At 35.2% G+C, this 26776-nt stretch overlaps 1 protein-coding gene across 2 annotated transcripts in view; it reads right to left on the bottom strand.

Annotated features, from left to right (window-relative positions):
* retm (real-time) overlaps positions 1–26776 on the bottom strand; it is a 108365-nt gene that overhangs the window by 57752 nt on the left and 23837 nt on the right. For both annotated transcript variants that reach the window (XM_076121535.1, XM_076121536.1), the window contains exons 2-3: positions 4291–4440; positions 3840–3971 (exon numbers count right to left, since the gene is read on the bottom strand). In XM_076121535.1, coding sequence (XP_075977650.1) covers positions 3840–3971; positions 4291–4440 — 282 coding nt within the window. The remainder of the gene's footprint in view (positions 1–3839; positions 3972–4290; positions 4441–26776) is intronic.

Genomic DNA, 26776 nt, shown 5'->3' with positions numbered 1-26776 from the left:
TTTAAATATACCGTGTTTATACAATGACTGATTAGTTGCTGAAAATCCAGGCTTCTTGTTTTATCCACAACGAAATTATAGGGGTGTCAAAAGTAGCCCGAATTGCTTCGAGAAAAGGATGTTACGGCCGTGCCGCTTTTTTTTTACTCGACTTGCGGGGGCACTTCCGTGCCCCCAGATATCTTTCATCGTGGACGAAGTCGAAGGTTCACAGACCATAGTTCCACCACGACATGGCCACATGCAATCCATGTAACAATCACGTGTCTGTTCCAATTAAAATTCCATACAAACCGATTAACATACATAAATAAACACGACAAACAAAAAAAACTCGATGTAATTATCATTCATTTGCATTTAAACACTGCTATTGATATGATTGATTCGTGTAGAAATAATTAGGTTTAAGCTCTAAGGATATTTGTCTACAAGATAGGTTATAGCCTAGCAATACGTATCATTATAATTTGAACTACTTATATCTATACAAAAAACACATTCTTAGTGTTTTCGGCATCTTTCCTATATACGACTTTACGAAAATCGTGCTCATCTTCCGTCATCATCGTCCTCTACAGGATATGTTTTGTTCTTACAGCTATCTTAGGTTTTACCTCTCGCCCTATTTCCTTTATATAACTTTTAAGTAACGTCTTGTCGTTCTTTAAACATCATCAGTGCCTTGATTTAATTCCACGCTATGTGTCTTCGATACCACAAGGTTTTTTCTTCCACTCTACTCTTTCACTCATCAAATCTGTCGTCGCTTTTATTTCTCACACATCAAATCCTAGACAAATAAATGTGCAAACATTCCATTCAAAAATCCTAACATGATTTGATATTGAGCTTTATCATTCCTCTGCACTACATCTGATCAAAAAGATAAAGAATCCCAAGGACAGACTACTTTCAAAACAAACATTTTTGTTCAACATCGTACCTATATTTTAGAATGCCAAGTTCGTTGACATTTTTAAACAATTTTTCTTTTTGTTACGGACAAGTTTTGTAATAAAATCTCAATGTGACATTGTGTGAACCGGCCCGGGGTAACAGGTTCGACACCTGCTCCAGTTTTTGTTATTGACATCGAACAGGCAGTCGACTGGAAGTCCTGATTTGCGAAAACTCCGTGATTGACGTTGACAAATTAGAATGTAATGAAAGGTGAAAAAGGTAATTCGGTAAAATTGAGTTATACTGATTGGGAATGGGGGAGTTTGCTAAATTCTGATTGATCGTAGGCACTGGGAACTAATAAATATTGACAGACTAATTTTTAAAATATACAACGAATAAATAAATCAAATAATTTTAAAACAAAGTTGTATCTCTACTAATGAATCTAATCAAGTAATATAATATAACAAAATAGCATTTATACGTTAACGATTTATTGGAACAACTAAAGTTCTGTTGTGTATTTTCATAGTTGCTTTAAATACGCAACCAAATTAGTTTATTTCGTGTCTTTGCAAGTCCCTGCAAGACCATTCACACATTCCTATCCATTTTTTCGCAGACTACCGTCGCTCTCACACCAAACTACATTTAACAACGTAAAGCCACTCGCATTTTTACCAATCTAACTACCAACTAATCTATTTCATAACAGCTAATCACTAGTGAATCGACCCATATAACGGGCTCGTCCAGTTATTCCACAAGCTGACCGCTGGCAGAAGGCGTCCAGCCATCGCGTGCACACTTTCTATCGTTGCATCACATGTATAATGAAGTCTGAATACTTATAGCTTCCTTTATGCACCTTCCTCACAATATTGCACTATTAATTGATCATTTACTCGTAAATTAGCAGCTTCCCACCGATTTTGTAATGGATAAAGTTCGATAAATATCTAGTTTTGGTTAAGTATGAACTGGTCTGTATGTTATCGGGTTCTGCTTACGCCGCCGCCTGCCGCCATTATTTTACCGCCTCTAGAGATTTGTGAGTTTCCGCGTGAAACGTGAAATGAATTCTATTCATAACTAGCTGACCCGCGCAAATTCACCTGCGTCACATAAGAGAGAATGGGTCAAATATTTCCCCGTTTTTCTAACATTTTTTACTGGTACTCTGCTATTACTGGTCGTAGCGTGATGATATATAGCCTATAACCTTCCTCGATAAATGGGCTATCTAACACTGAAATATTTTTTCAAATCGGACCAGTAGTTTCTGAGATTAGCGCGTTCAAACAAACAAACAAACTCTTCAGCTTTATAATATTATATATATTAAGTATAGATAATAGAAATAAACAAATATGATGTAAAAAGCTTAAAGTATTTCTATTGCAAAGCAAAATTCTTTGACGATAATATTAATAGCAAAATGCTTTTAGTTTAGTCACGTTAATCAATAATGAAACAATTAGCCGTAATACTGCAGGGAGTTTCGACGTCATTTGTACACCAAAACTAGTGAATTTGCAGCTTTTCCCCCAGGGTTTCTGCTAGGGGAGTATAGTTTTCAACTGAGGTAATCCATTTTACAATATAAGAGAAATGGTATTGGTAACAAATATTGTTCAAACTTAAATGACTTACGTACGTTTTTTGTATGAGTTTGACGCTATTGAACAGATAAACTACCGCTAAATGTACTCAGAAACCGGGGGTTACTAGACTAATTCAACTACAGCTTTACAGAAAATAAATGTTTGTATGTATAGTTTTATTTCTACAAATGCAGATCCCCAAAATACTGGTTATAAATTAAACAAAATTATTCGTTTCCTTCCTTCAATTTGGTAATGAATACCAGTGGAAATAATGTTAATTACTGCTTTACGAATCCAGGCTAAAACATAGCTTAATTATCATTGAAACTGCAATAGCCAAGTAAATAGAAGAATGGAGGGAATGTAAGAAATATTGCCGAACAAAAATATAGATAATGTTTTAAACCACGCTACGGCGACCGCTTACTAATACAGGAGAATTGTTCGCAGAATTCATAAGTGAAAACAAGTATAATCTACCCCACCAGCATCAATGTGGCACCTTCTGCTGCAATTTTTTGTAAGTTTATCACATGCGCGAGACGCATCGTGCTAGTGTGGCTTATGGGTTACAACTTACAAGCGTTTTAAACCGGCCCAGTCTTTAAACACGAATAAAATTACAGCACCTGATTAGCCAGGGTGTGCCACAGACCTTCTGTCTCGTAACGTCATTTCTTTCCAAGCAAAACCATGGCTAGAAGTCTGTTTGTTAAAGTAATCCCTCTATTATTTAAGCTAAGGTGTGCAAACCACAGGAGGTATAAAATGAAGGAAGTTTTTACGATCCAGACCCTTATCAAGCGCTGACGTAATTGTATCTGTATTCCACGAAATAAATCCTCTTGTATATCAAAACATGAAGTTGTAATGAGAAGACAACACCTTATCAAATGAAATGTAAGGATTATTTAGGTAAAATTGGATTACTAGGAATCTTTGCTTATTATATTAGAAGGCTCAACGGATACAGGAATAACAACATTTCTACAAAAATAATATATTTCACGTTAAAAGGCGTTGTAATAATACGCACTTCCTAGGAGAAATAGTACCGAATAAAATCAATCGCATTTGTATTAATTCTTTGCTTTAACAAATAAATCATTTACTTCGGGTACCTCGGTGTTCGAGTGACAAAAACAACTTTAGGAACAATCTATCTATCTATTCTGCCTGCTACTATCAAATTTGACTAAAAGGCCCTTCTTCAGTACCCCACTACACTCCTAAGCTTGTCTCATTCATATTGCAGACATACATCTTTCACAAACAGGGCCACTAACAAATCCAATTAGGGCTCAAAATAATATGGTGGGTACTCACATAATATTTGCATTTCTCGAGGACCTGTACCCTGGAGGCGAAGGTCTCGTTAGTAGCTTCGATCTCAAGCACCCTGCTCTTGAGGTCTAAGCTGTTCTTCTGTATGAAGTATACGTAGTCGACGCCGATCATCTGCAAGAGATAATGATTATGCATAACAGGCGCAAGAACATAAAATAAAACTATTATCTAAACCAAACCCTATCTCAGGACTGTTCAACTTTGAGATCAATTTTCACCATAAGCTTATTGAGAAAATTATAGCACGAGTATACGGTGTAAACTATACAAAATGTAAAGAGTATTTGCACTTTTAAAAACCATTATAATCATTATGCATTCTATCAAGCTAGACTATTAAAGTCTCCCTGTAGATTAACTTAGCAAATCTTCTGGGCCATTTTAAGAAGGTCATCAATCTTAAGATATACCTAATGACACTCTTCATTACCTTCTTAAGTAAATAAGGAGCTTCGACGTTGAGCTGGCATCGTCTGGTGGTCTGTCGCTGTGAATCGTCCACGGACCAGCTGTCCTCAGTGATGACACACTCCAGCACCACCGGGATCTGGGGGCAGTTCGGGAACCGCCTCTCGTATGCCTGGGGACAAAAGAACAAGCAACATTGAGCTATCTTTGTTCGTGAAAGTTTATATCTATACTAATATTATACAACTGAAGAGTTTGTTTGTTTGTTTGAACGCGCTAATCTCAGGAACTACTGGTCCGATTTGAAAAATTATTTCGGTGTTAGATAGCCCATTTATTGAGGAAGGTTATAGGCTATATCATCACGCTACGACCAATAGGAGCAGAGTACCAGTAAAAAATGTTACAAAAACGGGGACCATTCTCTCTAACGTGACGCAAGCGAAGTGGCGCGGTTCAGCTAGTGAAGGATAAAGGCTTTTAAGCGCCTGCTGTATGGACAAGAATCACCACGATTTTGCTTGCTTTGCGTAACTAACTAACAGTTTCTGTCGTATATTTATGCACATGGTTTAGAGTTTGGCTGTAGGCGCCTTAATTGCCTACGTAAAGCAACTATCAGCAATATTTAGGTTATGGATCATAACAACAAGGTAACGTAAGTCTGTAATTCTTTGGATAATACACCCAAATATAGGTGATCCGAGAGGTATTCCGATGAGGTATCCGTTTGGTAAATGATTCATGACGAACTACATTTCAATGGTTACTTGAAGATTTAAAAGTTTGTTAGTTATGATCAACTAGAGCCCCGTTTAGGTCAGACAGGGGCCAGTCACATACTTTCACATTTGGGTCAGACTTCAAAATGTTCCCAATTGTTCTTCATATTACATTTTAACGATCAAAACCCAGTTTCTAAGAAACCCTAGAAGAGCGATAAACATCTAAATGTTCCTTTCGTGTACAAATTCTTAATTCACAGCTTTGAATTGAGGCCGATAGCCTGAATTACAACTGAGGAATTACTTATTAACACAGTTGCCTCTGTAATATTCATAAAGGAAAATGGTGGATTATTGGGGTCGAAAACAATATGGGTGTGAAAGGTGTGAGCTGGAAATGGTACACATTATTCTATAGTATATGAAATTCACGTAATGGCGTCTATTTCTATGTATTTGCATAAATATTTTAGAGGCTAAAATAAGTTTACTTTCAAATTAAATACCAGTACATCGATACCCGGAGCCTAAACTGGCTGACTAAAAAACGAATCTTAAGAAAACACTTTTGAAAGCGCAAAATGTTTATAAGTCTGTCTGCTCTTGTTTATATTTGACCCGGATTTAAGAACTAATTTATTGCCATAAAATAACGATTGGTTTGTCAACAAACTTCATTTTCTCACGCTATAGCATCAGAAATATTTACAACGACCAATTTCGCGTGGAGTAATTAAGTAATAAAGTTAATATGTCATGCGATCAATGGACGAACACAACGAGCCAATTAACGTCTCTGCTCTGTTCCTTTTAATTAATTAACACGTGTTTACTGTACCCCTTTTAATATGATATTCGTTATAGACGAAATTTTAAATTGGGTGATGTTGCTGGCAGTTAATTTTATTTTATTTTACACCATATCGAATTGCATTTAATATAAAAAATATTATTGAACTACCATTAAATGAGGAGTCTTGAGAATTTGAACGCCTAACGTTGAATTTTAATCAATTCGCCTTTTAATTTACAAAACTAAACCATGTAAGATTAGGCCATTAGGAATATTAAAGTAAAATCAATCTTGTATTGAATATTTTATGTATCTTAAACTCAATGACAATAAGTATTACGGAGCATGACACAGATCGAGAGAGAAATAGACTCCAGCACTGCTGATGAAATGGACTGTGAACGAAGTATGAAGATCATAAAACATAGCTAACTTATTGGACCTAGCTCCAAGCCCGAATATACCATCTAGCCTACGCGTAAACAACCTAAAATATAGGTCTAGATTTGTAGCAATTGTCCAACAGTTGGTAGTTGGAAATTCCTGGGAACGATGTAGAAATGTTCACAAACATTTGCTTGAGTGCTACTGCTCCAACTTTGGCTATTACTGAATACGACCGAGACTTGTAGGTTTTCACACTACGTTAATTTATTAGAATAACAGCTTAGCATACTTGGAGAAACTAGAAACACTTAATAAAATAATACACTAAATGTCTTTCCATTGCTGTTTTGCTTTTAAAAAATTGGGTGTGAGTTTCGAACTCATTGTAAATTCTTACAACTTGTATGTTACTCGTTTTAAATTCTATCACCATGAGCGCCAATTTCTAACGTACAGAACATTATCAAATTTTATTCATTTAAGTAATAACTCAACTTTTAGCTGTGTTTAATATAATACAATACACTGTTATACGAGTACACGGAACATCAATGAGTGGGCCGAGTAGGCGTTTAATGAATGATGAATGACCGCGGTGTCACTGAATTTCGGAGAAAACTTGTTAAATGACAGATTGATACAAAAGTTTTTATTTCTTAGAATGGAGAATTGCAATCCAAATTATGACATTTTTAACACAATACCATTTATATACCATTGTTAGGTGGCTACTTACTTAATTGTTTACTTATAATGTAATCATAGCAAAACTCGTTCAAAATAATTCATAACTGAAAAACTTGTTCAAATCTCGATAAAATAAATTCCTCAACCAACATTCCTTCCTGTTGTTATATTAATAAAACGACAAGACTATTACAAAACCAAAAACTTCTTAGCCGTCTGATACTAGTTACAATATGCTAAATATTGAAAGTAAATACATAATGTATAATGTTTTTAATCAGGTTTTTATACAATTCCAATCAGCTTATATAAGAGCTAGCTTTTGCCCGCGACTTCATCCGCCAGTTTTGTGATTGAGATAAAATTTTCATACAAACTTTTATCCCTCCTTGAGGGTAGAATTGATACAAATTCTTTATTAGCGGATGCTTACCTGATAACATCTACCTACATGCAAAATTTTAGCCCGATCCGTTCAACGCTGTGCGTCGATAGATCACTATGTCAGTCAGTCAGTCACCTTTGAGTTATATATATTTAGGTACAGAATGCCCGAGACGAAGACATTATGCAGAAGCAATATAGCAATGAAAATCATAATAATATGTAACGTCCTCGGACCAAATGTTTCGCAGAAGAGTCACCAGGGCATAATCAACATAATCGAAAGAATGGAAAGGTCACCATTCCAATGTATGTCCAAGATCAAGGAGAATCACCTTCGAGTGCAATACAAAACAATGTCGCAATTTCTCGCGCTTGCAACAGCGTATAACAATCTGTGATGTTTTCGACTACAATAGAATTAAATTATATGGACAATGGGAATCACCGGATGCCGTAAACTTGTATTTCTGTTTCAAGAAAGTCGATAAAAGGTATTTTTTATGTGTAATAGTCTTAGATTCAACTTTTGTATATCTGTAACTATGTCCATAGTTTAGAATTTGTTAAACATAATACGAAATACGAAATTTTTTTATTTACTCAATATTTATTTCTATCTGGGTTGATTGGCAAGTATTAGGTAGATAGAGAGAGACCGATAGAAAAGTATATAGGATACTTTAATCGAACAAGGAGACAGATAGGTCAAGGGAAAATTATCTTTTAAAGCGTTAGAGGTATTTGGACTCATACACATTCACCGGCGTTTTTTGATTCCTGTTTGCAATGAGATAACTAATCCTTCACTTTTACACAAAGTAAGCCATCAATATAAAGCAATTTATTTGGAGTGTTTATAACCAGACTCGGATAAGGAAATTAACAGCTAGATTACTATCACTGTCCACATATGGATGAAATAATAAAGATAAGATTAAATAGATAAACACACAGGTAATATTTCAGTTCAGTGACACTGGCACAAAAGTAGTAGGTACTTGGGGTGCATTGACACCTACACCATGAGACAGTCTTAAATTATATTGAAAAGAAAACTCAAGTAATGAAAAAAATACAAGTAAATTATTATCAAAATCAAAAAGACAATTACAGTTCAAGCTAAGGACCTAAAGACGTGATGAATCTTTTCAAGACAGCACGTCCTTTATCTACCTTCAATAGGATTGTCTTCACTAACTGTGGAGACACAGACCCAAATAAATAAAGACAAAACGAAACACCAGCCTCAAATCACTTACTCTTAACAAATCGATGTGATCGACACAATCAAAGGCCTTACCCAAATCCATTTACAAAACCCTTTTCACGTTAAATAAAAAAAGCAGATAGTTCTTTAAAAACGTCCATAAATAAAGAAAAGAAAACAAAAACCTACCAATTAGCTAGATTCTACAAATTGACGTGTGCGACTCTATCAAAAGCCATACCCAAATCCATTTACGAAACCCTTTCCACGTTTAGTAAAACAGTCCTTACGAAGCAGATAGTTCTCTAAAACGTCAAATAAGAAAAGAAAACGAAAAGCTCCCAATTACCTAGATTTTACAAATTGATGTGTGCGACTCTATCAGAAGCCTTACCAAAATCCATTTACGAAACCCTTTCCATACATATTTTACATAACCCTCGTGACGAATGTTGCACCTTTGTTCGATAGAATTTTACGAGCTATTGTGCCACTTTGCAATCGTTTACGATTCAAAATAATAAGTTACGTCTGGCAAACACATATGAGCTTGCAGCGTAACGTGGGAATTTTTACACAAAATTTGTAAAGCCCAAAATATATTTTAGTTCTAATGCTTATAAACACATTATTTTATTAATTTTTATTATAACTGCAAGGCCTGGGTACCTTTAATTTGAATGTCACATTTGTTTAAAATCCCTTCTGGGTATCTAAAAACCTTTGGCATTATCAGACAAGATTTTTACGGCTTTGCAGATAAAAATATGTTAAAAGCTTGAGACATCATTTTCTATGAAAAATAAAAGCACTTGACGTGTGTGTGCTTCTACATCGTCATCATAATTATTTTATAGTATGTTTTAACACTATTACAATACTCTAAAATACTTAATCTTAACTTTTACCTGGCTAACTCTTCCTACGTGCTCGCTAAGCTACATAAATTCTTTTCTAACAAAATAGCTCCATGTTTTATTAGTAAATGCTATAATGTATATTTACCTTCACAAAGGTCTATGGCTCATAAATCCCGTTTCCCACGGGAATTTTAAGGATATTTAATGGGCTATTAGGCTGGGCTTTGTTTTTGAGAGTAGTTCGTGTAACAAATTGAAAAAATAAGGATCCAGCTTTCTGCGTACATAGGTACGATGCTGGGAGAATGATTTTACTACTGTATTCCTAGATAGAAATGCTTCGTAGGGTTAAAGGACTGTTTTATGTTTCACTTATTGGAATTATTTTCTGTAAAATTATGAACAAATTTATTCGAAAGTTAGAACCTAGTATCAAAATGAGATAAAAATCTAACAGATTAAACCCCTAACCCAAAATTCAGCGCTTTGACATCAAACGAATCTGCATACAAGCACATATTTCACACAAATTCTCGGCACAATACATAAATACTTGTAACACTGTGAGGAATTTGACCTACACGCGTGAACGACGTCGACACATTTATTGAATGTCACTCGCCTCGTGAATGGATTCTCAAATCTAATAACTTTGTGATCTGATCAAATATTTACGAACGCCTTGTAGTGGAAGCACTTTGTAAATGATTTTATTTTCACCTCTCATGTAGACACTTACTGTACCGCAGGTGTGAATCTTTGCATGGAATTGTGTTACTGGAGCTCTCTAAGGAATATTTGATAACATTCCGTGTATCTTGTGGTGCAAGAAATAAGAAGGGAAGGTATGCTCTCTTTGATACTGCCTATGTGGTGCCCCACTGCAGGACAAATCTTTCCTTTTTCCTCAGAAATTCCCTAATATGTGCAATCATGCTCCTCCTTGCTCCTACGAAGGCGGTTTGCTTACTACGACAAAATTAAGATTCAGCAAAAAGATAAAAATTATATCGTTTGTTCCTTCCTTCATTAAATTTCGTTTCAAATATCGAGAGGAAGAACCTTCTTTAGTATTATTTCTTATTGAAGATTGTAGAAAATAGCCGATAGACTACAACCCGTACAAATTGGCAAAAGCAATACCAGAATACAAATAACTTACATACATAATATAGCATTGAATTGAGCCAATTACCTACTACAGTCTACAATATGCTTGGAACATCCACATCAATAAACCTAGCTTGGAAGTCTGCCCGGCCTATAACCATATAAGCTTGAAGCACTACTACTGAAATATTAGCGATCAAAGTGGTCTAATACATTGTAAATAGTTGAGTGTACGTGAGCAATTTCGTTGTAAAGCTGGTTACACAAGTATCGAAGGAGGCTTTTGTTCGACTAGCCTGTAGCATAATCGTTAAAGTAGTTGTTATGCCGATTGCCAATTCTTCAAATACAGAATACCGTTTGAGGATCTTACTAAATATACAATTAAAAGACATAATTTTGTCTTTGTAGTGTGAAACGTGTCCTTTTCCAAATTATTTATTTTAATTGCGACATTAATAAGGTATACCCTTGTCAAGTACCCTGAACCACAAAATTAAGTCTAGCGTTTTTTATCACGTCTTTTTCCCGTAGGAGTAAAACAGAAATCAAAGAACGCCACGTGGTACGATGCATGTAGTATGTATTTATTACAAATAAAAATAGTTTCTACTGCGCTAGTAGATTGAAATTACTCCTTGCAATACTAACCCACCGCTTAAAGGGTTCCAATTGCCACTTGTGGCCCTAACTGCATCATACTAGGTCTTTTGTGAAAGAGGAACGAACGTGTTCAAAAGGTGAAAAAGAAATGGTTAGGGGTAAAAGGCTGAGTAGAGAAGGGGTTGAAAGTGATAGTGTGCGTGCACGATGGCCTATGGCTTTGACTTTTGAAGTAGGAAAAGGGTGCAGTTTTCAAAAGGTCATAAGTGCCCCTTCACTTGTGAAAACGCATGATCAAATGTTAATAATAATTAAGTAGCCTCATTTTTATACGTAAAAAGTCGGATACGTTTGCATTTTGGGTTGCGATTCCAGTTTCTTTAGTGTTGTTTCGTTAGCAGTCAGTACAAAACTTTAAAATAATACATAGTCTTCTTTATTTATTCAATAAAAGCTCATACAGTTACGTTTCCGTTTGCAGGTGCACGTTATTTCATAATTCAGCATATGGAAATGTAAAACTACCCACATACGAGCCTCATAGAAGATTATTCGCACCTGCGGCAGACATAATGCCGAAAAAATTACGCCAGCCTTTAGAAGTGTCGCAAACAGATCGATATAGTTACTCTATGCGGTAACACACTAGTCTGTGTACATCTTAAAAGCTATTTAGATACTAAAAATATAAGTTGCAGATACACTCAACGAAAATGCGCAGGATTTTTTGTCTCTTCAGTAAATTTCTTAGATAGCTACTACAACTGTGAATATCTAGCGAAATTAAGCAGGATTTTCTTTGTTTTCTTCTCCATAGTTAACTTCAGGCTCTCATTATGCGACTATTATATGATAATATGCTGAAAATTAGTCTTACTAGTACTTTTATTCTTTTACCTGGGCGTCAGCGAAACAATTTAACGAATCTGTAGGCACTTTGTTAAAATTGTTAGTTCATTATTTTTTTATTGGAAGGACTCGTCTGGATCTAGAGTTTTCTTCCACGAAGAGAAAAGCTTAGTCTTAGAATGGGCCAAGTATAACATTTTGACATCTATTGCTTAGTCACGCCAAACTACAAAATAGATTTTGATAAAGTTTAACACAAGATACCTTTTACCCGGGGATTTTTTTTCATGTGGACGAATTCGCTTGCAGAAGCTTATAAAAATAATGTAGTACCTACTTCATATATCTGAACTTGCCTTTATCCAAATTCGGCACAGATAATAGCTGGATATCGCGCGTGTTTATCTTAGTCCCGGGATAGAATACTAATCCCTGGCAATGAGCAGCAGAATTGTGCGGATTCCACGCTTCGGTATTCGTGTTTTGGTAGATATTAAGGAAATTCTCAACTGCGCAGAATACTGATGGGATTGCGGGTTTATCTAGTGGTTTGTTAATAAAACTTGAATACAAGATTGTCACGTATATTTTTGCATCAGATAAGTTAGAAAGACAATTTTGTGAAATGTGGTACAATCACATTCTATTCTTTTATACTCTTGACTGCTCAAATTGTGAAACAATATCCCTAAAAACAGTCAAAGTATAAAAAAAAATTGAACAAGCTATACCGTTTAGTGTAAGAAACAATATGGATACTATAACGTATGCGGTCAAGTTCAGGTTAACAAACTTGAGCCATTAGGTACCAAGAACTATTCAAGATAAGCTTTCCTCAATAGTAGACAGGTGACTAACTAACTTGAACTGACTTTCAACAACATATAATAGCATAAAATAATGCATTACACTTATTTCTTTATCAAACAACCTCAAGCAAAGAGTTTAAACACCAATACAAAGATAAAACAACGCCATTAACCGTCATTATAAAACGTCTTCCTCATTTGTATACTTCCGGTGTTAAACTCAAAAGTCGAAGCGTCACCGTCGTCTCACATCGGCATAATCCGGAAGAGCCTTGACAGGTGACGGCGACTGACAGTGACAGGCCATCAGTGACGTCACAAGTGTCGTGTGCTGTGACGTCAGTGCTGATGAACGCTAACAAGGTAGGTTGTTATCCTTGGTATATATTTTAAAGAAAGTCAGCATGTGCTTACGTATGATACTTCACTGTTACATTTTGTTTGTAATATAAAACATGGGATTTTTTTGAGTCGTGTATAAAATCTTACGTATTTTCTGACCATTCAACTGTCCAAACTTCAATGTTTCCATACATTCCGAAGCCCAAAGTATAAAATTTGTAGAACGACATTTCCATGCAATAACTAAAAGTCCATTATATAATTATTATGTCTGTCATAGTACAGGTACTTAGCGTACACTATAAAAATGAAGTCATAATAAAAGACCTACATACATTCCTAAAAATTTGTTTACTACATTTCTTGAAGCCATACAAAGTCCCCAACCGGCACTTGCCCAGCAGTGGGACAGTAACAGGTTAAGAAATATATATGACCTGCGATTATAGAACTTAACATTTCTTGAACGTTGAACATCGCATGTAAATACAGTTTCAGATTTCTTAACCTAGAGCTTCAATCGCACTGCCACTCAAGTGCAGTTTCTTATAATAAGTCAGGTGCACAAACTAAATTGCCAATATTATGCCGCAAGCTGCTGCACTTAACGTAAAAGGTGATGACGAAAGTTGTAAACTTTTTGACGTTATTACTTTAAGGTATTAAAAAACCTTAGACAGGTGATTTGAGTTCGGTTTCCATAAGTCAAAAAATGCATGTTACGCTACAAAACCCTACAAAATTGATTACCAGTACACAAAAACAAAAAAAAAGACAAAATATCTTTTCTTGCTGCCACAACGCAATACGTAAATTACATTGAAATTTTGTGATAAAACAATGCATAATTTTGTTTGCAAACATATTAGTCTATAGGAGCTCGTGGCTTAGTTTACAACAGCCGCACGGATCGATCTTTGAGGTTAAGCTACGCTTGCCGAGGTTGTTCCGTGGATGGGTGACCATCTCATACATATCGAGTTCCTCCGTGTTTCGGAAGGCACGTTAAATTGTGGGTCCCGGCTGTCATTTTCGAAGATCTTTGACAGTCGTTAACAGTAGTCAGAAGCTTGAAAGTCTGACAACCAGTCTTACCGAAGGGTATCGTGTTAATACCTAAGTAACTGGGTTGTGGAGGTCAGATAGGCAGTCGCTCCATGTAAAACACTGTATCCAGCTGCATCCGGTGAGACTGGAAGCCGACTCCAACATAGTTTGGAACAAAGGCTAAGCGAATATATAAACATATTAGTCTATATAGGTACCCTTACTGAAACAAATCTTGCGTAGCCAATAAAACGTCTATCAATAACCACATTTAAGAGCAGTCTTCTGAAGCAAAAGATACTCAACAACATATTATTATCAACACCTCAATTCATTGTCCTGTTTCTATACACCATCTAACATCTCCATCAGATAAAATCCTGGCTGTATTCAAACGTCAAATTGTATGGAACTGTCAAAATTGTCACACTCATGACAGCGAGTGTCCCGACATCGCCGTTCGGAAACTATTGTGAATTAAGTCCGTGTTATTTCGGTTGGCAGGTGTTAAATTGAAATTAACATACTATTTATGTGATTTAATTTTAGCAATAGATATATATGTTTCTATCCAAATACCCGCATTTCGCTGAATGGGGTTTCTTTTGCCTAAAAATTTAAGCAGAAGTTTGACGATAATTCATGTTTAATAATGTTGCGAGTCTAAAACTTACATAGATGATAATATGTAGCTACTTACATTGGTGCCTCTTACGCCCGTTACTCTTATTTTTCAATAAATACTCATATACTTATGTCACTGACTTTATCCAAGGTACAAATATTCGCCCAATGTTAATCTATATACTAATATAATAAAGCTGAAGAGTTTGTTTGTGTGTTTGATTGTTTGTTTGTTTGTTTGAACGCGCTAATCTCAGGAACTACTGGTCCGATTTGAAAAATTCTTTCAGTGTTAGATAGCCCATTTATCGAGAAAGGCTATAGGCTATAACATCACGCTACGGTCATTAGGAGCGGAGTAGCAACGAAAAATGTTACAAAAACGGGGAAAATTTTGACCCATTCTCTTAGGTGAGGTTTACTAAAAACCTTTGCATTATCATACGCACAAGCCGTTTTTTATATATGACCAAACGACACTGTGACGTCAGAATACCCTAATATTTATTTATTTATTTATTTATTTATTTGGCATATCAACAGCATAAACACAAAAGTATACAAAAATATTATAGTAAAGGCCAAGTCTTGTGCTCACGCCAATTATAGACATGCACAACATTTATATGTAAGTAACATAGAAACAACATACAAAAATATAAAAATGTAACTTATAAACTATACCTTATATCTAATAGGAACTGTAAAAAACTTAATTGAATACATGTGTGTAGTTCAGCGGGGATCATTGTTTAAAAAAAAAAAAAAAAAATATGTAAGTATTGTTATATATATATATATTTATTTATTTTATTAATTTAGACCGGAATTTTGTGGGATGATCAAAAAATATATCTAAATCCAGTAATCGCCAGTACTGGTTGTATGTGGATGTCAATCTCACTACAGGAGCACGCAATCCTAAGTTGGTCTTGTGTTGAGGCACACTAAAAAAGGAAATAATATGAAACGAAGTATACGAAAATCAGAAAGTATAAGTAAAAATGAAGCATTTATTTCTGCTCAAGATTTAAGGCGGCACTTAAATAATCCAGAAGGACAGATGACTGACGTAAATGAGTGTAGGCTTACGCTCTGCAGCGGGATGATAAAAGCCTTGAATAATTATGATTGATAACTACTAACAAATTAATTTAATAAACTGAGCCATGAGTAATGGGCGTCGTAACAATAAAATGAAGGAAATTAGAGCCATAATTTCCTTTGTAAATTACGAAAAACAATACAATCTGTTAAACGGTATATTAGTTAACTAGCTGACCCGCGCAACTTCGCTTGCGTCGCATAAGAGAGAATGGGTCGAAATGTTCCCCGTTTTTGTAACATTTTTTACTGCTGCGCTGCTCCTATTAGTTGTAGCGTGATGATATATAGCCTATAGCCTTCCTCGATAAATGGGCTATCTAACACCGAAAGAATTTTTCAAATCGGACCAGTAGTTCCTGAGATTAGCGCGTTCAAACAAACAAACAAACAAACAAACAATCAAACAATCAAACAATCAAACAATCAAACAATCAAACAATCAAACAATCAAACAATCAAACAATCAAACAATCAAACAAACAAACAAACTCTTCAGCTTTATAATATTAGTATAGATTAGATTGTGGACACGCAGGTGTTGAAATATAGGAGTTTTGTGACAAAAAGAGCTTTAGCACAAACGTCTTATCGTGAGCGATAAGACAAGAACTAATTACAAGTTTTATGAATGACGTCTATGAAAACCACTGGCGGTATTTGAATGAAATACTCATCGATTGATCATTTTATTTTTACTTTCATGTTCAGTTATGGTGTTGTACTATAGTGATTGCTTTTTGTTGCTAATTAATGCAGTTGCTTTCAGATTCGAAGGTACTATCAAATCATCGAAACGAGTGTCGAAACCACAAAAGCTCAGTGTTGCATTTTCAATTCAAATTGCCAAACCTTGAATCTGAAACGCAGTCTGAATTAATGATTCGAATTGCAGATTTCATCGATTCAATTGACATTTCTCTTTTAAAAGATAATTTAAACGATTTATCGTTAAATACTTTGCAATCATTGTCGTATTCGATTTCTTACAATCTGATAAAATCGTTTAAGAAAAGAAGCAAATGCTTTGTTATAATGAAGGCAAAAAGTAGGTTTTCCTATCGTATTCAGCCTGTTTTCTCCTCAAAATGTTAAACAGTAATAAAACAAAAACTCACGAACCGAAAACCCATTTCGTGTACGCTAAAATAATATTCAGCCAATAAAAAACACATAGCAATCTCCGTTAACATATAGAATTCGGATTTGAAATTCCCGACGGGGCTCGTGTAAAGGCGCGTACTCACTGACCAAGCAGCCTCGCGAGGCAATATATCGGTCCCGCTCATTTCGATCTCTAAGCAAAGAGACCTAAACATTTCCTCGGTCAGTCAGTACGCGGCTTATAATCGTGTCGTAACGTAACGATTTCATATCCGTTCGGACGCACTCGGCGGCCGCCGACGAAGGCCGATGTTCGCCATTTTCAAATTCAAATTTCAATCAACGAATCCGCTTGATACGGAAGCGCGATTGGCGGATGAATATTCTATCAGTTATATTTAAAATGTATCTCGAAAAGATATGAGATTTGCAAATATTATTTGTAGATATTTCACACTTTCCAACTTTATCAGAGTGAAATAAAATTCTTATAAAATCGACAAGGTAGAGTGTGATAAATTCTCAATGCCTCGTATAAAGAAAAGATTAAAACACCACTGTAATCTACTAACCACGACTAGAACCCTGAAATCCAAGAAGTAAAGGATTAGGGCCCACCTATGCACCTTCACACTTAAACTAATCAACCAGAGAGTATAAGGAAAAAGGACCATAGACAAGTGACGGTCTATAGAACCATAGCAACGGTTATTGTTTTCTATTTTTCGCATTGCATCACCCTTTGAATTAATTCGTGGAGTTGGCAGAATAAACAAAGGATTGGAACATGAATATTTATGAGACACGAATATCGTTTCGATAGGGTGTTATGGAAAGTTTGCCTTTATCAACGTTTTAATCAATGGCAAATATAATCGATACTTACTTGAGTATGTGTGTTGTGTATTATCTATTGTTATCGGCTTGGAGACGCTTGGCTTATGGATGAGTGATCACGGAATATGGGAAAGTTTCTTTATTTACAACATAACACTTTAACAACTGCTTTTGACGGTTTATTTTCGAGGGAATAGACTAGTAACATCTTAAGGAGAGCTTGTATAACAGAAGTCTTTAAACAGTCCTTGAACGTATGCAAAGACATGCAGTTCGTCAGCATGGTACACTGAAGATCTCTCCTCAATTCTTGGAGAAGAACCATGTCCAACAATGAGATAGTAATGTATTAAATTCCATCTTATTGGAGTATCCAACGTTCTTTAGTACTAAGACAAGAAATTCGATTTCAAGGATCCAAAAAAATTAAGCGACATAATATTTATGTAATTGTCAATCTTGACCGCATTCACAACACCACCTGTTATGTTAATCCACGATCGACCAACCACTTGACCCTTATCAGATGTTCGATTAATGCTAATTCCACTAATTGGACGATTAACGGAACATTTATCGGTAGAGTCCAATGTCCATTTTCTATTTACAAACACATATTATGTAATATTATGCTTTGCATCATAGGGTAAGGCAGACACTAAGTATAGCAACATGTTATGATTAATGAACCCTACATGCTTGTTTTATGTTATACCTTCAGAAAAAAACACTTGATATTAACTGTATATGTGTATATTATAAAAGTTTCATCTAAAAAAAATATTTTGAAAAATTATGATCTATTTTGAAAGAGGCGAACGCTATGAATAAATACAGTAGCAGAAAATTTGTTCCCTAAGAAAAATTTGCATAAATTGTCACGTAACTGTTTATCTCCATTTGGATATTGGAAATCAAAACGAAGAACTTGAGGATCTCTTGGCAATTGGCATATTTACTCAATACTATTATTTTTTTTGAAATGTATCTAAAATAAACAATAATTTGTTTGAAGAGAAGAAGTACCATTCTTCAAGTGCCCGAGTGTCCATTTCTTGCTCAAGTACTATCTGATTTCATAAGAAAATACAAGGTTGAAATAGCCTTTAGTAACCCAGGCGCCATTAAATATGAATAGAAAAATAAACAACATTACTTGTTTGTCGTTCTCAATGATTTAAGGGCATTTCTAGAAAATTCCAACGACGCACCTCGATGAAAGTGTATTAGAAAAAAGACAGTAAAAGTAGATATATTTTATTGACCGCCATTAAATTAATTAGGTATAGCGTGGGACGTCCTTGCGGAGTCTTCGATGGTATACAGGATCGATACTGTCAAGTGTACGACGTATATTTTTGCCAATTCTATATTTTGTTGGAGTTTTTCTTTGAGGAAAAGTGTTTCTTTATTGAAGGCGCTTTTGTTGGAGCGCTTCAGATAATGTATAAAAGATGGTTCTCGGAAGTAAGTGGGTATAAAAATACTGCGCATTTGAAGGTAATTGTTCTTGGTCTCAGGTGAGCTTTAATCAAGTTTAACTCGTGCTACCTGTGTCCTTCAACAAACGATGTCGGAGGTCGTCTGCTGGAGAGAGATCCGATAAAAGGTGTTTTATATTTTTATAAGCTTGTATAAATTACGGAGCGTTCAAGACACGGCGGCTGTTACGCCGTGCCAACTGAACTGAGTATGATCTATCTATATCTTCTAAGAACGACAGCAAATTTATTTCAGGCCTGGTTCATTAATAGTGCCTACATTTTATGCAAGCACTGTCAACACTGTGGCCTAGTTACTTACATTGTAACGTTTTAAAATACCAATCATATACTCCACGAATACAGTAGTTAACTACCAGTCGAATCAATCACTAATGTCAAAAGCACATTTTAGTATAGAAATATGACATAGTGACGTCACAATGTCTTATTTTCGTAAGTATCTAATGAGTACCTAATTAAATGTTTCAGTCTGCAATAATAACAATTTCGACAAAATTTACGAAAAAATTGCACAGCGTGAGCATTTTGGATGAACATTTTAAGAGTACAAGTATAAGATTTTTTCGTTAACCCAGCCAACTACCCATTCTACCCAATTCTTGACAACCACGGCATAGCGTGCGAGTAATGACAGAGGCGTTCTAATCAAAAATACCTTAATATCACCACATACACAAGTACAGTCCACAAGTTAGATTGCCCGTGACGATTACATAAAAATAAACTACAAAATACGTATTTGTAATTAAAACCTGTGGCATGAAGCGTGTAATTCTTTGAAACCTTAATAGCTCAGTAATTTGGAGTCACGCAACTGTGGTCACGTGTTCGAACCCCGCTAAGTGTGGCAACCCGCACTTAATACACACTTATTATTATAAATGCGAATGTCATGTTTTTTATAACGGTTTAATTATTAAATGGATATATTGATTCTCATGGCTTTTAGAGTATCAGAAGGTCAATTCTTGGAATAGAAGGACTAAAATATAATTTGCAACTTGGATCGATTTCGTGGTAAAATCAAAAATTCCCAAAATATTTCTTAATAGTTTTATTTCAACAGTCAAAAAATTACGAAAAACGGTAGCCCGTCCATGATTTTTTTAAGTCTGAAACGGCCATTTAGGTTAGGTGTAGGGTAGGTCTCAGAAAAGGTCACTGTTTGGCTTAACAAGTAACAAGTGGGGTCTGAAATAGCTTACATGTCTTATTTATGTAAGCTGTTTAGTACAAAGTAAAACTTGTTGATCTGAGATCCAAGTAAGGTTTGTACCGTAAAACGTTGTGACATTAGGATTTTGTCGTTAACCTATGACGAAAAAACTTTTTACCTTACAAGCCGCTCAGTATTTTTTTTTTACTTTTGCGAAGACATATTAGTCAACACGAGAAAACTCTTGAGGAGACACTCGGCTCGGCACAAGCGCTCATCGGTCAGTAAACAATCATTGGGTTAAGCAATATTTGGCGCAGACATTGCACAGACACATAGCCACTTAGTGTTATTTCAAATGGTCGTATCTCTACAGTCTGTACTACGAAAACTGTTGTAAAACAGGAGGCCGAAACAGTGTATAGTAGGTACCGACAAATTCTTGTGTCGCGGAGACTTTTACAGCCATACAACAACCCGAAACAAATATTTGTGAATCGTACAAATAATTGTTTCACGTGTGAACCGAACCCACGACCTCCCGACGCATTGGTAGCGGCATGGCAACCTAAACCACTACGCCACTGACTATTATATTGTTTTTTTTTTTGTAAGGGTAATTTCAACTATAAAAAACAAGTAAATTCTCAGTATTTTCATCATTTGACTACCCTCAAGGGAGAGGTAAATACTAATTGTTTCACGCGACAGCGCTTCAGAGTCAAGGTCGGCGTTGTGTCCACATGTGGGTAGCTGGTCGCTGGTCGCAGTCTAATTGCGCTTTCCCAAGAGACTCGTAACGTCTGCTAGACAGACATGGTACGTTTTGATTAAATATTACTATGTAGAGAATATGGAGGACCATCCTGCTAGTGAAGTTTCCTTCGAGAGTATGTAAGATATTTTTAAATACAACAAGCGTAATGGGTCATATTGTAGGATCGAAAAAATAATAAGACTGATGTTCTTAAGACTCAATCAAAATACTCCAGGGATAGGTATAAATCTCGCACCACAAAGCAGAGAACAAAGGAACAGAACCGAAAAGAAAAGAGAAAATCTCTAAAGTACAAATAGATATCAAAAGCGTAAAAGTATGAAAATCTGATGCAAAGGTCTACATTTATCTATCAACCTTAACCCTTAGGACACTCCTCCATCGAAACTTCAGTCAAAGATAATCGAATATCAGCTCCATTTCAACAGTTTGCCCTCCAACTTGTTACTCCAATCAACAATAACTCATATTTTATAACAATGACTTATAAAACATAACATTTTACATAATATTTTCGTGTATTACTGAAACCGTAACGTTGTTCCACCATTCATTTTATAGCGAACAGCACGCAATGTACAAATTGTTCATTCACTTTGCTCTATATTTGGTACCTTACTTATTTGACATTTTACGATCAAATAAAAGCAATAAATTAAACGTTATTTTTAGTATCAAGTAAAAATAGACTCGTTAGAACACTACTTTTTGTGTACCTACGTTAAAATCTGATCGTTTCCCTGTAGTTTCATTAAGAAAGAAATAAAACGACTTTTTTGCAGACATTGTACGAAGGGGAATAATTTAATGGAAGAATGTTCTTCTTATTTTTACTGTGATCTGTAGACACGAATTCATGGACTTACTTTTGATTTTTCATGAGCATTGTTAATGTCATCTTCAGATTACTTCAGAAGTAAAACTGCTCAACCAAAAATGTTTCATTAACTTAAATTCTAAAATGCGCAAAACATTAACGAATATCACCAACATATTTTAAATGAAGGTTTGCTTTCAGGTTCTAATGCATTAATTTTTTTATTTTCTTTTTTATGGACACGAAGTTTAACTTATCATAAAACAATATTAATATCACAAAAACTTAAGTGCCTCAAAACTAACTATGCTGTTACCAAAAATACTCGATTTCAAACTAATATCTATCCTATAACAGTTCTTGGTTCATCTACACCATTATTTCACAACTAGCTTGAATATTGTGGTTCAAATTAATCACGACAGCGGCAGCGGCACAATCAGTTCGTAATTGAACATGGCACTCCGGACACGTACGATGTACGGACACAATACAATATTCGGCCAACATCACTCCTTTCATAGGCAGATTGCTGCAATAAGCTTTATTGTGGGAGCCAATGAGGTTATACGCAGAGGCCAATATAGCGAAGGACTGTGTTTAAAAAGACAACACTGAAAATGAGGGAATCAGTGTCCTTTTGGATAAATAAGAAAGCTTTCTTGATTGTTTAATTGATGATGAGACACACATAAAAATCATGAACTTTCAAATGAGGCGAGATACTATTTCTCTATTAAAAGCAGCTTCATACATGTAATACAGCTATAAAATTGCTATCGCCTCTACAATAAATATATTATTCTGTTGAAGAAAGGAACATTGAACAGTTTTTAAAAGACATGCCTCCTTTTCTTGTTCTTGAACTTCAAGTCCTACATTTCTAAATAATAGAGTTTCTATTAAATTATAACGTGTTATTAATGTAGGTTGATCAATTATTAACGATCAATAACATCAAACGAGTATACATGAAAGCGTACCGTGAGAAATGTAGCACACTTCACTTTGACAAAGGAATGCCATCAAAGGAATAAGCTTGCTGCACTTATCGGAAATTCACAAAGAAATTATAGAGCGGAAAAACTATCTTGAACACTCAAAGGAGCTATTCTTTAGCAATAAAGTAGGGCAAGGATCGTTGCAAGTTGCGTTCTTTGCTCTCTTCCCCGGGGAATAAGACGTTAGTTTGTGTATTTTATGTAGGACTACGACCGGTTTAGGCAGTTATTTATCAAAAAATAATTAAAACTTTTCCACATAAACGTTTCTCCTGAATCACCCCAATTATTTAAAAAAAAAACGCATCAAAATGCGTTGCGTAGTTTTAAAGATCTTAGCATACATACACACAAACATAGAGACAGACGCGGGAAGCCACCTTTCCTGCGGGCGGAAATGTCATTATAGCCGATGTTACCTATGGTGGTATACCAGAGTCATTAAAGCTAGCCAACTGTGCAGCAATTACTTTTTAGAGTCCAAGTGTGTGCAAAATAAACACGTTACACACTCTCTATTTCATAACTGTCATAGCCCAGTGGGACGGTTGCCGACACGACCATTCAGTCCTGCGCCTGACCCATACATGGGTATGAAACCACAAATTTTCGACCTTAAGTTTCGAATTCCGGGCAATCACATAGATTTCTAGTGAAGCAGCTTTCCTAACCCACCAGGGATTCGAATCCGATTTTATGTAAAGTAAAGCAGTGTCCATCAAAAAGTGGTCTATTATCATAGTATATGATGTAACAATTTTATGAAAGCTTATGCTGAAGGCGACCAGACAGTGACGATACAGAAAAGGTCAAACCCGAATAAATAATTCATGAATTATAATCTGTTGTCTGCCACAACATAAACCGTTGTTTTAGTGGAAGTAAATCTTGTTTATCGCGTTAAGCATTAACACTAAAAGCTGAAATATAAACGACAGGAATGAAAGCAATATTTGAAGTAATAGTTTTATTTTGCAGTACGCGCTAGGATATTTCGAGTGTCCAGCAGACGATGATTAAATACGAGAAACTTAGACAAAGATTGCAAGTGACAAAAACCTTCGCCTTCTGTCCATTTATTAAATAGATACATAAAATGCTGCTGTTTTGTTTTTCGATGAAATAATTATAACCAAGGCATCATTTTAATAACAATCATTTACAGTCCCTATTGTATTGACTAATAATATTATCTCACAAAACTCAAAAAATAATCTAACCCAGTCTATAAATTCAGAATATTTGGTATTTCGATCCACCTCAACCTATAACTTCAAAATACGATACATTTTATTGTAACGCCTAAGGAAAAAATACATTACATTTCTTGACATATCCGCCACATAACTGTAGGCGATATATCTTTAAGGGTCTTAAACCCTTGTTTATCCCGACTTACAAAATGTCCAGTGGAAAACAAGAGCTTTTTACATAATACGCTATCGGCCTTGACTCCCTTATATTCACCAATAAGACGAATTTTCCCTGATAAGACGATTTTTTATCCCGAATTGCGGTGGTATGTGGTATTATATAAATATTGCGTTATTTTCTGTGTTATTTGTACTTAAAATTTGTGTAGTTTAGGTGTTTTTCTAAGTATCTAATATGTGTATTGCAGTTATCAATGAGATTTTAAAGTCCATGGATAAAGCGTTTGTTCAAAAAATAGGCCTTTAAATATTTCTCCAAAAATGACGTATAATAGGTACAGAAGCTGCTACGTATTTTCTGAATAAAAACATTCCTAGTGATATCGACGAGATTTCTCACTTGTAAAAACCTTAGCCAGGTAAATAGTGACTTCGAATTTGACCTTAAAATGTCATAGAACATCATCATAAGCATTTTCTTTGTGTATTCCTCATACGCAAGAACATATTATCCCTATTATTCCTAGGTCCCAAATCTATCTAGATAAAATATTTATCCAAAGCTATGTCTGTTCTACATAATACGGCCTTGAATCCAAGATATTTGCCAATAAGTTGTCTTTTTCATCTCAATAGCGTCGGTTTAATTTCAGTCTGATGTTATTTGAGCCGAGCTATTTTTACGAGTAAACCAATATTCTTGGAGATTGATAATATTTCTCCATGTTGTAATATTATTTTGTAAAGGTGGATACAGATAGATCGGAAGGTAGATTAAAAAATGTGATGGTAGTTTGCTTGCAATTTTTGTCACTGAAGATTATTGTTTAACCGAATTAGATGGACTTCACGCAATTTGCTTGCAACTTTTCGGTATCGGTAGAATGAGGCTACTTGTGAACACAGGGAATACTTCAAAAAGGGAAAGAAATAGGCACGTTTAAGGCCAATTACACTATTTAGAATGCTTTTCTTTTCATATTGATATTTACTGCCAAGTGGACTCGTCGCTAGCATTTTGTGCAAGCTATTTACTCATTTCTATTATCAAAATAACCCCAAATCATCCTATAGTTACCCCGTTTCACGGTATTGTATATGATTAAAACAAAATCGATACTACACAAGTCGTAGCGATATTTTGAATATTTTATTAGTGATGATTACGAGGTACCTTTACATTAGAGGTATTGTTTATGATGAAGATGTACAGATCCTTATTACAGCTAATCATTCAGATATATTACCAACCTACGCCTACTACTGCGTTAATGTCGACCGTTCTCAATAAGATATCGTTAGTAAGGTATGGCATAACCTCAGATAGATATTCATTGAGTAATTTGAACGCTCAGACTCGCAGTTTAAAATTCGTAAAGAGTCAAACAAAAAAGTTTCTTTTATACGATTTTATACCAGTTATTATGACGAAAAATGTAAATTAGATCTATCGATACTGAATTATTGAAATAGGCGTTTCCAGGTCATCAATTTCCTAGACTTTCTTCAAAAAGTAATCTACTTTATATTGACGGCAATTATACGCCAAATTATATGCTAAGCTATTAATTTATAGTTCGATAAAATTGGTCGCCATTTCTTCGAAATGTACAACAAAGCTGTATTTAATACTTGAATGATTCAGGCTTAACTACTAGGCTTAAAAAGACGCTTTAAATACATAACAGCACGCATTTTGTACCCGAAGGGAAAGGCATATGAAATTCTCCCTCATTTCGCCGTTTACTATATTAGTCCTATATTACCGGGCACGTTATAAAACTCCTGACTGTGATAAAAAAAAACCGAAATACATACTTGTCAGACCCAGGAATCGAGCCCGGGACCACGTGATGAACAGTCATACGCGCAAACCAAAGAGGCAGTCGTATTAGGTACAAGTTTTAAGTAAAAATACTACACGCATATAAATCGTTTATAAACTGTCGCAGAATAGACTCCTGCGCATTGTACAGCTGTCGCACACTGTTCAGTATTCAGACACTGAACAATAAAGTAGCGTTGTTAACTCTTAACAAATATAACGAAATTCAAGGTAAGCTGATCAAGCGTCGCCGACAGGTCAATGAACTCGTAAACTCTCGAAACTTCACCAATATTGAAGCTAAATATAAATTATACCTACTTGGGAGAAACAATAAAATTATAAGAAGTTTTGTTTCCTTAGAGGTATAAAAAGTTATACCATTACCTGGCCTTTTACTTGGCTATTTGTGTTGGCAAATCTGCATGAAAGTGAGTGTTTAACGAAATGGCAAAAAGCCTTTTTGTATTAAGCCCATTACTGTCCCACTCCTGGGCAATGGTCTCCTTCCGAATATGAGGAAGGTTTAGGCTTTGAGACCACCACTTTTTTTTTTTTTTTTTTTATTTGTGTAATCT

Source organism: Anticarsia gemmatalis, chromosome 13, assembly GCF_050436995.1.
Source record: "Anticarsia gemmatalis isolate Benzon Research Colony breed Stoneville strain chromosome 13, ilAntGemm2 primary, whole genome shotgun sequence".
Taxonomy (NCBI): Eukaryota; Metazoa; Arthropoda; class Insecta; order Lepidoptera; family Erebidae; genus Anticarsia; species Anticarsia gemmatalis.
The sequence above is the reverse complement of the archived record's forward strand: the minus strand, read 5'-3'. Positions and strand labels throughout refer to the sequence as shown.